This window comes from Epinephelus lanceolatus, chromosome 22 (assembly GCF_041903045.1).
Source record: "Epinephelus lanceolatus isolate andai-2023 chromosome 22, ASM4190304v1, whole genome shotgun sequence".
NCBI classification, from domain to species: Eukaryota; Metazoa; Chordata; class Actinopteri; order Perciformes; family Serranidae; genus Epinephelus; species Epinephelus lanceolatus.
In genome coordinates this window covers 29,456,801-29,470,328 of record NC_135755.1, presented here as the reverse complement: position 1 = coordinate 29,470,328, position 13,528 = coordinate 29,456,801, and the positions used below count along the sequence as shown (strand labels likewise).

Below are 13,528 nucleotides of genomic sequence, written 5' to 3'. Positions count from 1 at the left end.
ATTTTCCAAAGTGGGCCCCTCATTCACACCCACAGAGGGGGGGGTTTAAATCAAGAATTGATTGAAGAAATTACCACAAGGTATTAAATCATAGATATTTGAGTCTGGATCAAAGTGGTGGACCAACTGCACAACCATCATTGAGCCATACCACTAGCATGCCGCTAGCATGTTTATTGAGAGCAGTTATAGCTGTTGCAGCAAGTAGCTCTACTCTATGCTCTAAATTATACAAATTTTTAAAATAATGGAATGGTTGGCTATATATACCAATGTTACAGAGTTGTTGTTGATTTAGCTTTTGACACAGATTAACTTACTGACATGATCTACTTAAATAGCCTGGGCATTAGAGTTATACTGTGTGGCTGCTGTACTTAAAAACACTGCAGAGACTTCCTGTTTGAAACCACAAAGGCAAAAACAGCAGAGGGTCTTAGAGAAGTACATGACTGAAGTATATATACAGCTAATCTTTGATTGGCCGTCAGCACCAAGGCTAAATGAAGGTCCTTGCATATTTTTTTGAATAAGCATATGCACAAATTGCACAATGTGCTGCCGCATGATGTCAGCTCATCGTCCAGTGTGGTCACCGTACAAATATCAAGGTTTCAATAACACCCAGGAAGTGAGACGTAACTACGACAAAGCATCTCTAAAGTGTGGTCGCTTTCTGTAATCATGCACACACACTCAATGATGAAGCAGAGCCTTAATTGAAAGCAATGGTTTTATTAGTTTACTGCAAGGCAGGACTTTACATACAATATCTTGAGGTGAAATCTGACTACAAATCCTTACTTCAGCTTGATAGACACATTCATAAAATAGTTATAGACTAGTCCATACCCATTGGTAACTTTGTCACCTTCTACCTATGCCAATCCTCAATGCCTATGTGCAGTTTCACATAGACTGACCACGTCAGCGAGTAGAAAAAATGTGGGACAGACAGAATGACTGACTGACAGAATGACACACAATTTCTGTGATTATGTACAGCATACCATACCATGACTTAGTCATACAGAAAATCAGAAAAACAACAACATTCAGCCACAGGGGGAGCCACAGCGATCCGTCGCATTTTAGCTATTTTTAAGCATTTTTCTGTTGTTATAGCACCACCCAGTTGCCAATTAGAGTTAAATTTCTCCAGTCACCTTGAGGCGTCCTACATATCTACCAAGTTTAGTGAAAATCGATATGGCGGTTAGGCCTAGATAAGAAATTAGCTCTCTAGCGCCCCCATTTTGTTTGATTGGGTCAATAATGGAGGGGTCCCCTCAGATTATGTGTGGTCATATGCCTACAAAGTTGCGATGTGATCGGTGAAACCCTTGAGATGTTATACACACATTCAAAATGGCGGAAAATCTATATGACTGGAAGTTATGGGTTCTTGAGGCAAATTTGTTCCTCATGAGGAGAGGCATCTCTGTGCAAAGTTTCATGTCTCTACAACATACAGGGCATGAGATATGCCCATTCAAAGTTTGCAATTTCAATTGGTTGCTATAGCGCCCCCCTTTGGCCAATTGATGTAATATTGCTTCATTCACATCCTCCCATGACCCTCTACCACTGTGCCAAATTTCACATGGATTGACCAAGTCAGTGAGGAGAAATACGTTTGAACACACACACACACACACACACACACACACACACACACACACAGAGTTTTCGTCATTATATAGTATGATAAGATGAAACAGTGTGAGCTTTAGTGCTTAACACTGGAGTACACACATTCACTCTGTGTGTCGTCCCTCTGTCTTGTTGATCTGTTGACCTTGTGTGCCCTCAAAGCAGCATAATGCAGATTGTCAGAATCTTGGTAATCCTGGTAATGAAACATATTTTAACTTTTAATCACCATATTAATACACATCACTTGTATGATACACACATGCATAGCATTGAACTCCTGAAATCAGTGAAGTTGTCAGTGCAGTAACACTTTACATCCACGTCTGTCCAGACTCGTATGTAGCTGTAGCACAGACTGTGCTTCAAATATGGACGTCTCTGCAAAGACACTACAAATTCTAAAATGTTGATGCTTCACACACATTTTCAATCTGGCAGCACATAAGATCTATATATTAAGCAGTTTCAAGGTGGACACCCAAGATCAGTGTCACCAGTTATATTTTTGCAGAACATTATGATGTCACAACGAAAGTTGACCTTTGACCTTTTTGATATAAAATGTCATTACCTCGTTATTTTATTCTATTAGGCATTTGTATGATGTTTTGTCAGAATTAATGTGTGAATTCTTGAGTTATGGCCAAAAACATGTTTTGTGAGGTCACAGTGACCCTGACCTTTGACCTCTGACCACCAAATTCTTCAGTTCAACCTTGATATTGAGTTCACGAGAATAGGACGGATGGCCAGGCAACCCAAAAATATAATGCTTCCAGCTACGGTTGTCACCGACTATTTCTACCACAGGAACAAAACAACCTGTAACTACACATGTAGTCCATTGGCATTCTCATGCGACATATACACTGTTAAATGTTATCAGTGACATATATCCAAACATTGTTGTTTGTACCAACCTGGTCCCACAGAAATACATGAAATGACCACAACCTCTTAACTGTATTACATGGTGTTGGAATGTAATGTATTAAAATGACTTACCGGCACCACAGAAACAGTGCCAATGGAAAGTCAGTTACAAACAGTCACAGTTTTAAACACATGGTAAACATTAAGTAAGGGTCACAGTTTATGTCACGAAGGGTTGAGGTATGGTTAGGTTTAGTGGAATAATATTGGACTCGGTTTAGTAAAAGGTCATAGATTCAGTACAAATAAGTACATCCAGGACGCCAGTATGCAGCAAAATGACATAATTACGCCACAAAACATCACGTAACCATATAACATAACCATGCCACGTAATGTGACAAAGTTCCATAAAGTACTGTACATAATTACTTAAAGTTCAAATAACTTAGCTCTAGTTTCGCAGACCGGGCGAGGCGGGGGCGCAGCGCACCTGCGCTTCGCCAACTGGGTGTGGCCAGGTGGATTTTGCAAGTTTGGCACACCGTGCGCCTGGCGCAGCTACTCCGCGTAATGAGAGTTTACTCAATTCACCATGGCAGAAGAGAGCAGCAGCGTCAGACGGCCAAACTTCTCCCAGGAGGAAACTGATGTTTTGGTCAGGGTGGTCTGCTCGCAGTGTCCGAATATACGGAACTGCGAGCAGACCTCCATGGGCTGATGATGCAAAGGTAGCCTGGGAGGAGGTCACCACAATTGTAAATCTATGTTGCGTTTTTCTCGTGCGGGCGTGCGCTCTCTTTCTCTCTTGCAGTCTCACTCTGTTTCTTTTCTTTTGGCTTTTCTAAGATGACAGATGCTGAATATATACTCCGTATCTGATGCTGTGGCTGTTTGTGGTTGGCTGAGAGCAGCTGTGTTAATTAAATCAGGTTGGGTTTCCATTACGCGTGCCAAACGTGCCAAACGGTGCCAGTCCCCTTTGATCTGACATCAGATGTAACGGGACAGTCGATATAGAGATACATTTATGTGCTGATTGCAGATAGTTGCATTGAATAGTGTTTTTTTTGGGTATTTATTGCATTGTTAATGTGCCTGATATTCTGGAAACCTGCCTGTGAGGTTTTGGTGACGTGTGCGCACTGTCCGCCGGTCAGCCACACTTCGGCTTACACCGGCTGCGCTCCGCCTGCGCTGACAGTAGACCTGGTTTCAGCTGGCGAGCTTTTAGCGCACCTTGGCGAAGCCTTTTGGCACAAAACTGTGACTGCGCCAAGCTGGATCTGTCGACACCTCCCCCTACTGTGCCGCCACACCCATCTCAGCGCACCTCGGCCTGCCAAACTACCAAACTGAGTGCGCCTCGGGTTGCGCTGCTCGAAACTAGCTCTGCACGGGGTGCGCCACCCTGCGCAAAGACGACACAAACGCAATCTCCTGGCTCAAAGACCTCCTCCCTATGCAGACTGCCTCGCTCCTTATACAACCTACTGCATTACATTGTTCAGGGAATTCCTGTGTCACCAACGACAAAGGATTTTAGATGACTTTCCATTGGCATTGTTTCCGTGGTGCCGGCAAGTAATTGTAACACATTTCAGGCCACCGCAGTGTAATGTGATGTTCAGAGGTATTGACCATTTCACGTAATTTGTGCACTACATGTAGAACAGTGTCTTAAAAGTCCAGATTATTGGTTGGTAAGTTCCTGTAGTGAGAAAGACCAACAGCTGCATGCTTGTATTTGTATTTCAGAGCTATTGTACTGAATTGCATCAGTTTGCACAAGTGTTGTTTTGTTTTCTTCCCCTATACAGTGATGTTGTGCTGTAACATTTATTTGCAGTGGTAAAATAATTTAGAAATACTCACCACTGGAGTCCTGGAAGCTGAAGGTCTTGAGTCTGGGGGGGGAAAAAAATCAAATTTCATTAAGCTAATAGAGAGACGACTGATGCTTTGACATTCTTGATTTTATGAGTAATATGATGGAAAATGAACCACAGCACATATTCACATTAAATGAATCAGTAAACAATAATCTGCATGGTAGAATTAGTAGATATTTGCCTTTATTATTCCTATCAACTTTTGCCTTAACTTGTAAGTGCAAAAAAATCACACTATCAAAAGCAACAATTGACAGTTAGCCTACCTGTACATTGGCAGCCTCTTCTGTTGTTCATTGTATACGTTGCATACGCCAGTAAAACAACCAGGATGATGGTGAAAGTCAGAGCTCCGATCAAGAAATACACCAAGACAAAAGAATCACCTTCATCTGCAGACCCTAATGATAGGAGACATTACAGAGCTCTAGAACACTGAGGTGGTAGTGATCAGTATATACTGTATGAAAAGTTACTTACCCTCAAAGTCCAGCTTGGTCCCGTCTCCAAACAGTATGTGTCCACATGAGGCAACAGCACAGTAGTAGGTCCCAGCATGAGAAAGATTCAGGCTCTTCATCGGCAGGTTATAGACACAGGTGTGTGTTTGTGTGTCAGGTTTCCTCTCACACTGATCATTCCTGCCTCCATGGCTGTAAATGAGTCCTGGATGAGACTCGTCAGAGTTTTGGAACCAGTAAACACTGTGTTCTCCATCATCACAGCTCCCAGTGTGTACTGTACAGTTCAGAGTCACAGAGCCTCCTGGCTGGATGGTCTCAGACACTGACTGATGGACCAAAGCTGGGACGTTCAAACCTGAACCCTTTACACTGACAGTAGCCCCATCTACAAATTCTAAATCATATGTATAGCAACCTGTACAGTAGTATGTAGCTGAGTCTGAAAAGCGTAAATCAGAGATTGTCAAGTGATTTTTACCGTTTCCTGTGTCCAGTGTGAAACGAGTATTATTCTGAAATTCATCCATAAAGGTGCCGCTTTTATCATGTTTATAGGAGGTAGAGATGAGTCTTGGTTTCTGTCCTACAGTTTGCTTATACCAGTAAATGATCACTGCAACACCTTCATAGAAACATCGCAAAGTTACGCTTTCACCAACATCCGCTGATATAAAACCGCTGTCTTGGCGCACATAAATGGACGATTCCACATGGGTCATCTGAGCTGAAAAGACATCCAGAAAGAGCACATTTAATTCAACAATATAAGCTATTTCTATTGTAATCTTATGAAATAAATAAAACATTGTGGAGTTATTAGTTAGTAGACAACTCACTTATTGTTCCCCAGAACAGATAGGTCAGATACAAAGCAAACCTCGGAGATGTCATCGTGTTCAAAATGCCGCGTTGAATGAATGAATCTCAACACATTCTCCACCCTTAAGAGAGAAAATGCTGTTTGATTGGCTACCGAGAAGTGACGCCTAAATTTTGATTTGGAAACAACACATGTTCAGTGCTGCCTTAGATGCATTTCAGTAAGAGAGGTCTGTAAGCTCAAAAAAGGTCTGTAGAGAGACGTTGCACTCATGTGATTTCAAATTTTTCATTAGCTGCATGCTATCAGGCACTTTGAAGACTCATTTATTTTACTTTTTTTTTCTTTCCACATATTAGCAATGGTATGATGGGTCTATAATATGCAGAATTCTTATCCACTATGGACTTTTGACCAATATTGTTTGGGACAACAGGGGCTGGAACATTTTTTCAGAATTAAACAAACAAAATGATCAGTGCCAATGGGAAGAGCATGCTGTTGTGTTGCTGGAATAAATCAGCAATTTCTTTTGTTGTGGTTATTGTTGCTACATGTGACTAGTTTTGCAGGTAACAATAACTTGTTTTACAGGGATGTTCATTGCCTCAGTCACTTCCTCCCAAGTACACACATCATGGCCTTTGTTCCACTGTTGGATTGATACAACAGTAGTAAATGGAATGCCTGTGTCTTAGCCCATGCTCTGAATCTGCATATGTCACAGTTTAATATATTAGTTTGATTTTTTAGAACAGTTCTCTGATCTCTCTATCTTAAAATAGTCTGGGCAGTAGATGCTGTGTGGCTTCTGTGCATACAAGCACTGCAAACTTCCTGTTTGAAACCACAAAGACAAAGAGAGCAGAGGGTCCTAGAGAGCACGTGACCAAAGTATATTGAGAGTTAATCTTTGACTGCCGACCACAGCGAGGCTATGAAAATGAACCTTACATCTCTGGCTTTGTGATGTGCAATCGGCATCTTTACAGTAAACAACCTGTGTGGAATAATACACACTATCGGTACACTTAGGGTGGGCTCTCACCCATTAATTCATGCTGCATGCAATGTATATGTTATACATCACATGTTGGCGGGGCTTGTTTTCACCCTGCTGTGAGAAAGGCGGCTCTGATGTTTCTGCACACTACCATGTGTTGAAGGAGTCAGACGTGCTTGATGTTTGCAATGCCGTACCGATTGTCCCACAAGCTCTGAGATAGTGTAGACGACAGTTTGATGTGCTATTGATTCACTGAATAACCACAGTCAAGAACCAGATATGTTTTTTGTGTGAAGGGGGGAAACATTACGCCTTCAGCAGTGGATACTTTATTTTTATATTGATTTTCCAGGCGTGTAAACTTTCTCTGTCTCTCGAGCCCACAGTCACCACAGTCATCAGTTAGTATGTGTGGTTGTGCTTTTGTGCATCGTTGACAACGAGTGAAGTGAGAGTGGAAATATTGCACCTGACATTAAGGAGTCCGGGCTTTTCTGTAGCTGAGGGAAGACTTTATTGGGTGATTTGCAAGGTCAGTTTTTACATTCAGTATATGGAGGTGAAAGCAAACTTAATTGTCATCTAGTAACACAGACACAAAGTACAAATGTCCAGTTCTACTGCCTCACACTGGAGTACACACACTCAGTCCAGGTGTCATCTCTCTGTCTTGTTGATCTGTTGGCCCTGTTCACCTTTAAAGCAGCATAATGGAGGCTGTCTGCACCTTGGCAGCCCTGGGAATTAAATATAAAAGAGTTCATTGTCATATTAGTGTATGTCTCATGACTGATATAGAGATTAAGAACAGCATTACTCACATTTGCAGGGTTTAACGCAATTTATATTAAGCAAACCCCTCCAAAACTAACTTCTAATGTGTTCACATGGGGCGCAAGTAAAACAATTCATGTGAGGGAATTACATGAAAAGTCAATGTAAAGATGCAATTTGATGCAAATTCACACCAGGCGGTGCATTGGATGTCGTGCAAATGACATTTACGTTTTGTTTTTAAGTAGCACGAATTACGTGAGTAACAAGATTTTGCGCCAAATTCCTTTTCGCGGGAGTTGAAAAATCTGAACAGCAACCAATTTGCACCGCAATAGCCAATCAGCATTGAAATTCTTCGGGGATGTATGATGCCAAGCACATACTGCCGGAAGTTCATTCATCAATTCAACGATTTCACATGCAAATGAAGCGAATCAACACAAAATATTCTAGCGTTCAAACTGGCGCAAGTAATGGGACATGAAAATTCACATCGCGTTTGGTGTGAACACAACATAAGAGATGTCTTGTTGTGGTTTTAGCATTTCAAGCGGTGAAAAAAATAACAAAAGCACCCCCCAAAATAATGCAATCCAGAACAACAGTACCAACTTCTGTGTTGCACAATGGCCATCAGCCAGTGCTTAACAGTCTTCAATCAGTCCTCACAACTGGTATGTAGTACTTAATGTAAAATATTGAACTGGATTTACAGATGTACAGGTGGTAAAGGAACACTTCATCCACAAAATGATCATTTGTATATTAAATACTCTCACACACAGCATGCCTAGGCAAGCGCATGTGTCTGAACTCTGCTCAGTGGAATCCACAAGTCAATTGTGTGCTTGCCCTGGTGTGCTACTCCTATGCCCGTGTGTTTTAAATATTATGGTTTTAGTGAAAATACATGTGTTTGGGAAGTACTGAGAATACAACTGGATTTCAGTCAGACGACTCACATTTGAAATGTTTATTTCAACAACAGAACAAACAGTTTAGCGCCTGGACTCTGGCCTCATAACTCCCCACAGATGTGTGTACATGAGATATTGGGGAGTGATAAAGCGTCCCCCTAGAGCATTCTCGGAACCCATCAGCTGTATTCTGCGTCTGACTTCCGGCAGACGGCGATACAGCCTCTGGCGGCAGACCCCCGATTTTTTGGCATTCCAGTTTGAGGAGGCGAATTTCCGTTTCTGACTTCTGTTTATATTTAAGTAAATATGCTGAACCATTGCGATGGATTCAGAGTTTGCAGTGATGCCAATTATGTTCCGCCTCGTTAGTTCACCGCACAGACCGTTTAACCTGGCAACAACTGCAGCCGGCTCAAACTTGATTGGTCAATATAGCGCAGACTACAAACAGCCTACAATCAGAAACCAGGGCTCTTCCGCTCTTCTTCCGGAGGCAAGATCTCCGGGGTTTGCCTACAGACTCTACATTCACTGAATGTAGAGTCTGTATATAGAGACTATCCCCTAGAGCAACATAGAAATATGTCAAAATGCTGAACTGTCATGCAGCAAATCAGCAATACCAATGTAACATTAACTAGCTACCTAGTTAGCTACCTCAACATCAGCATACTACTGTTGTTATAAACAAAAGGCCCACAATACATTGAAATGACATTAAACTAAGACACTAGGATGGTTATGGCCATTTTTTTTCTATGACAATGAAGAAAATACATTTGTGGGTTTCTTTTGTTGCTTGTGCAGCCATCTTGCCATCAATTTTACATCACAGTCAGTTTGGTGTGTGCCTCTGAAAAGCCATCATTTGGAGGGCCATGTAGCCCAAACCGTGGCATAAGCACGCAAAATGTAGGAGTAAGGGCTAAGTGGTAGGGGCAACGGGTGTATTAGGACTGGGCCTTGGATTATACTGCAGGAGCTGTGTGAGAGTTTGTAAACTGATGTTTTGATATAGTTTTGCTGTTGTTAAATGTGGACACCATTCACTCCAATTCATCAGGAATTTTCTGTTTTTGGATTCTTCGTGCACTATGGAGGCATGCAAGAAAAATGAAAGGAATTCCACTTAACATGGGGTGAGCAACTGATATACCAATGATCATTTTGTGGGTGAAGTATTCCTTTAATCTTTGCTCTTTTGTGTGCACCCTCTCGTTCTGTTTGTTGCAACACTTTGAAAATTCCTACCTCTGCATTAGAAGTCGAGTCAGCTGAGGATCTTGCTTGAGAGTCTGGTTGTGAAAAAAATAACAAAAGCCTTCTTCAAAATTCAACATGCTTATAGTAAGACAGCCAATTCATATTAAATACTTACCTGATCTTCAATATCTTCCACATTAGAAATGCTATAAAACTTAACAACATTAGTTTTACCAACCTTTGCATTTGCAGCTGTTTGTCATGTACAGTTTACATGCTGTGTAAGCCAGGAAAACAGCCAGGACGGTGGTGAATGCCAGCGCTCCACTCAAGAAATACACCGAGACAAAAAAGTCTTCCTCATCTGCAGATGAACATTTTAAGTTTTTTACTCCCACCAAATATTATAGAAAGTGTCAATCACTACTTAACCACTAACAGAAGCTTTGCCAGAGGGTTACTGACCTTCAAAGTCCAGCTTGGTCCCGTCTCCAAACAGTATGTGTCCACATGAGGCAACAGCACAGTAGTAGGTCCCAGCATGAGAAAGATTCAGGCTCTTCATCGGCAGGTTGTAGACACAGGTGTGTGTTTGTGTGTCAGGTTTCCTCTCACACTGATCATTCCTGCCTCCGTGGCTGTAAATGAGTCCTGGATGAGACTCTTGAGAGTTTTTGAACCAGTAAACACTGTGTTCTCCATCATCACAGCTCCCAGTGTGTACTGTACAGTTCAGAGTCACAGAGCCTCCTGGCCGGATGGTCTCAGACGCTGACTGATGGACCGAAGCTGGGACATTCAAACCTGAACCCTTTACATGGATAATAGAGCCCTCCGCAAAGTCATACACATATGAATAACCACTTACACAGTAGTAAGTAGCTGAGTCCGAAATTTGCACATCTGAGATCGTCAAGTGATTTTTACCAGGGGTTACATCCACTCCAAAGCGTGGGTCATTTTTAAATTCACCATTCAAAATGGCATCTTTGTCATGCTTGTAGAATTTAGACAACAACTGTGGTTTCTGTCCTGGAGTCTGTTTATACCAGTAAAACATCACCGCCACATTATCTTTATAGAAACATTCCAAAGTCACTGTTTCACCAACGCTGACTGACATGAAGCGTAAAGATGATGATAGTTTAAGAGCCGTCATATCAGCTGAGGAGGAAATGGAGAACAAGAAAATGGACAATTATCTTTACATCATGACTCGGTCATATTATAACACTCAAATTGTATTAGAAAATACCAGAAGATAAGTGATAAAATGTACCAACAAAAAATAAAACTTACCCACTCTCCCCAAGAGCAGACATGTCACATAGAAAGCAAACATCGGAGGTGTCATTTTGTTGAATTGTTGTGACCAATTGACAGAATCTCTTTACGTTGTCTGCTTTTTAAAGAGAAGACTGTGTTTAATTGGCCAATCAGAGATGCCTCTGAAGAATCACATGGTCACTGCCCCCTACAGTGTTGATTTTGGTTTTTGAGAGATTTTTTAAAAATGGAAATCAAAGCAGAATTTGGATCTGGCAAGAAAGCAGGACTTATTTAGGAGAGTTGGACCCCAAATTTAAATGATATTTTTAAAGGCCTTGTAACCCGTAGCAGTTTAAATGCAGAAGATTGTGAAATGTCTCTAAAAATAACACTGTTCAAAATGGTTGTGGCTGGGATGTGTTATGAGGAGGAGGGACAAGACTCCTCCCCTTGACCTTCCATTACTGTTTGGTATATTTAGACCTGCTGTTTTTTTATTGACATTATAAGACACATATTACACATGTGTGTTAACTCCCTGTCACCAATTAAAATAAAATCTGTGATTCTACAAAAGACACATTGGAGAGGTTGAGCTTTATCTGACCACCCGATAATAACATTTATATTCTTTTGTTCAGATTTTTTTTTTTTTTTTGTATAGATGAAATTACAAAGAAGATATATGGTGCCTTACTGTAGTCAGGAGGCAAACCAGGTTGTCCACTCATCATAAGATCTGCAATTTGATCCCCTGCTCCTTTATTCCACAAGATACTGAGCCCCAAATTGCTCTGTGCGTTTGAATGTTTAAAAAAATGAGAAGCAGCTGGCACATGGTATGCTAATGTATATAAGTGTGTGTGGATGGGTGAATGTGACAAGTAGCATGAAAGCGCTTTGAGTGGTCAAAAGACTAGAAAAGCGCAATGTAAGTGCAAATCCATTTACCATTCAAGTCCTCCAACCCAAATGACTACAAAGGTTCTACGTTCCTACCTCTAAATATGACCCACTGGAGCATTACCGAAATTAGCGCACCTAACCAGTGGACAATAGAATAGCTCCCGTATGACTATTAGCAGTCGCAGTGTTAACATGTGTAGCAGTTTGCACCAAAACTGCATGGTTAGGTTTAGAAAAAAGATCACTTAGTGCATGTATAGGTCCTGTTTGTGCATGTGTGTGTTTGGACCTGTGTGTAATTGACAACAGAGTGAAAAAATTAATTTCCCCTCAGGGATTAATAAAGTATATAAAATAAAAAAAAACAAACATTACAATTAAAAATTATGCTGTGAAATGGTAGCGGTTAGGTTTAAGCACCAAAACTACTTGGGTAGGTTTAGAAAAAAGATCACCTCTTGCTTAAAATAAGAGTGTTTGTCAAGTATCATAGTGTGACACAAATATGTCACATGGGTGAATTCAGTGTGCAGTGACTGCATGTAAATTACACAATGTTGCGTTTAAAAAAACAACCGTGAATTTTGGCTTTACATGGGACACAAACTGCCATCTCCTGGGTGAAAGTCTGGTTTTGTTTGACCCATCCACCTCACCACCCTCCCACCTTATGCAGACTTTCTTGTTCTTTATACTACATTTGCTCTCAGTGTCAAGTATTGCCACAGATGGGTTTACATTGGAGTTAGCTTAAACGGATAGTGCACCCAACAATGAAAATTCAGCCATTATCTACTCACCCATATGCCGATGGAGGCTCAGGTGAAGTTTTAGAGTCCTCACAACACTTGCGGAGATCCAAGGGGAGAGGGGGTAGAAACAAAACTCCACCTAATGGAGGCTGGGCGCCCCAGAATGTCCAAAAACACATAATTGAAACTACAAAATATCTCTATACTGCTCGTCCGTAGTGATCCAAGTGTCCTGAAGCCCCAACATAAAAAGTTGTTTGGAAAAACGTCATTTGAACTCTGTTTTTCGCCTCATTGTAGCCTGTAGCTCTGACTGCTTCTGTATACACCGAGCTCACGCGTGCGCACTTGCAATGAGGCCATCCTCGGAACCCATCAGCTGTATTCGGCATCTGACTTCCGGCAGACGGCAATACAGCTTCTGGGGGCAGACCCCCGATTTTTTGGCATTCTGGTTTGATTTGGGCGGAGGAGGCGAATTTCCGTTTCTGACTTCCATTTATATATAAGTAAATATGCTGAACCATTGCGATGGATTCAGAGTTTGCAGTAACGCCAATTATGTTCCGCCTCGTTAGTTCACCGCATGGACCGTTTAACCTGGCAACAACTGCAGCCGGCTCAAACGTGATTGGTCAATATCACGCGGACTACAAACAGCCTACAACCAGAAACCAAGGCTCTTCCGCTCTTCTTCACATTCACTGAATGTAGAGTCTTTCTATAGAGACTACAATGAGGCTAAAAACAGAGTTCAAATGACGTTTTTCCAAACAACTTTTTATGTCGGGGGTTCAGGACACTTGGATCACTACGGACGAGCAGTATGGAGATATTTTGTGATTTGGACGTTTTAATCTGGGGTGCCCAGCCTGCATTAGGTGGAGTTTTGTTGCTAGCCTCTCTCTCCTGGGATCTCCACAAGTGTTGTGAGGACTCTAAAACTTCACCTGAGCCTCCATCGGCATATGGGTGAGTAGATAATCCCTT

At 41.6% G+C, this 13,528-nt stretch overlaps 2 protein-coding genes across 2 annotated transcripts; both read right to left on the bottom strand.

Moving 5' to 3' along the window:
- Positions 1 to 734: 734 nt before the first annotated feature.
- On the bottom strand, positions 735 to 5,785 carry LOC117246379 (uncharacterized). The gene is made up of 5 exons (XM_078164408.1): positions 5,722 to 5,785; positions 4,902 to 5,609; positions 4,688 to 4,822; positions 4,405 to 4,436; positions 735 to 1,849 (listed from the first exon to the last, which is right to left on the bottom strand). Exons 1-5 carry the CDS (start codon positions 5,774 to 5,776, stop codon positions 1,730 to 1,732), a joined length of 1,050 nt encoding a protein of 349 aa, XP_078020534.1. The 5' UTR covers positions 5,777 to 5,785; the 3' UTR covers positions 735 to 1,729.
- A 1,436-nt stretch (positions 5,786 to 7,221) lies between these two features.
- Positions 7,222 to 10,974, bottom strand: LOC117246362 (immunoglobulin kappa light chain-like). Its single transcript, XM_033610224.2, has 5 exons — positions 10,911 to 10,974; positions 10,077 to 10,775; positions 9,850 to 9,975; positions 9,660 to 9,703; positions 7,222 to 7,448 (listed from the first exon to the last, which is right to left on the bottom strand). Exons 1-5 carry the CDS (start codon positions 10,963 to 10,965, stop codon positions 7,329 to 7,331), a joined length of 1,044 nt encoding a protein of 347 aa, XP_033466115.2. The 5' UTR covers positions 10,966 to 10,974; the 3' UTR covers positions 7,222 to 7,328.
- Positions 10,975 to 13,528: the final 2,554 nt, after the last annotated feature.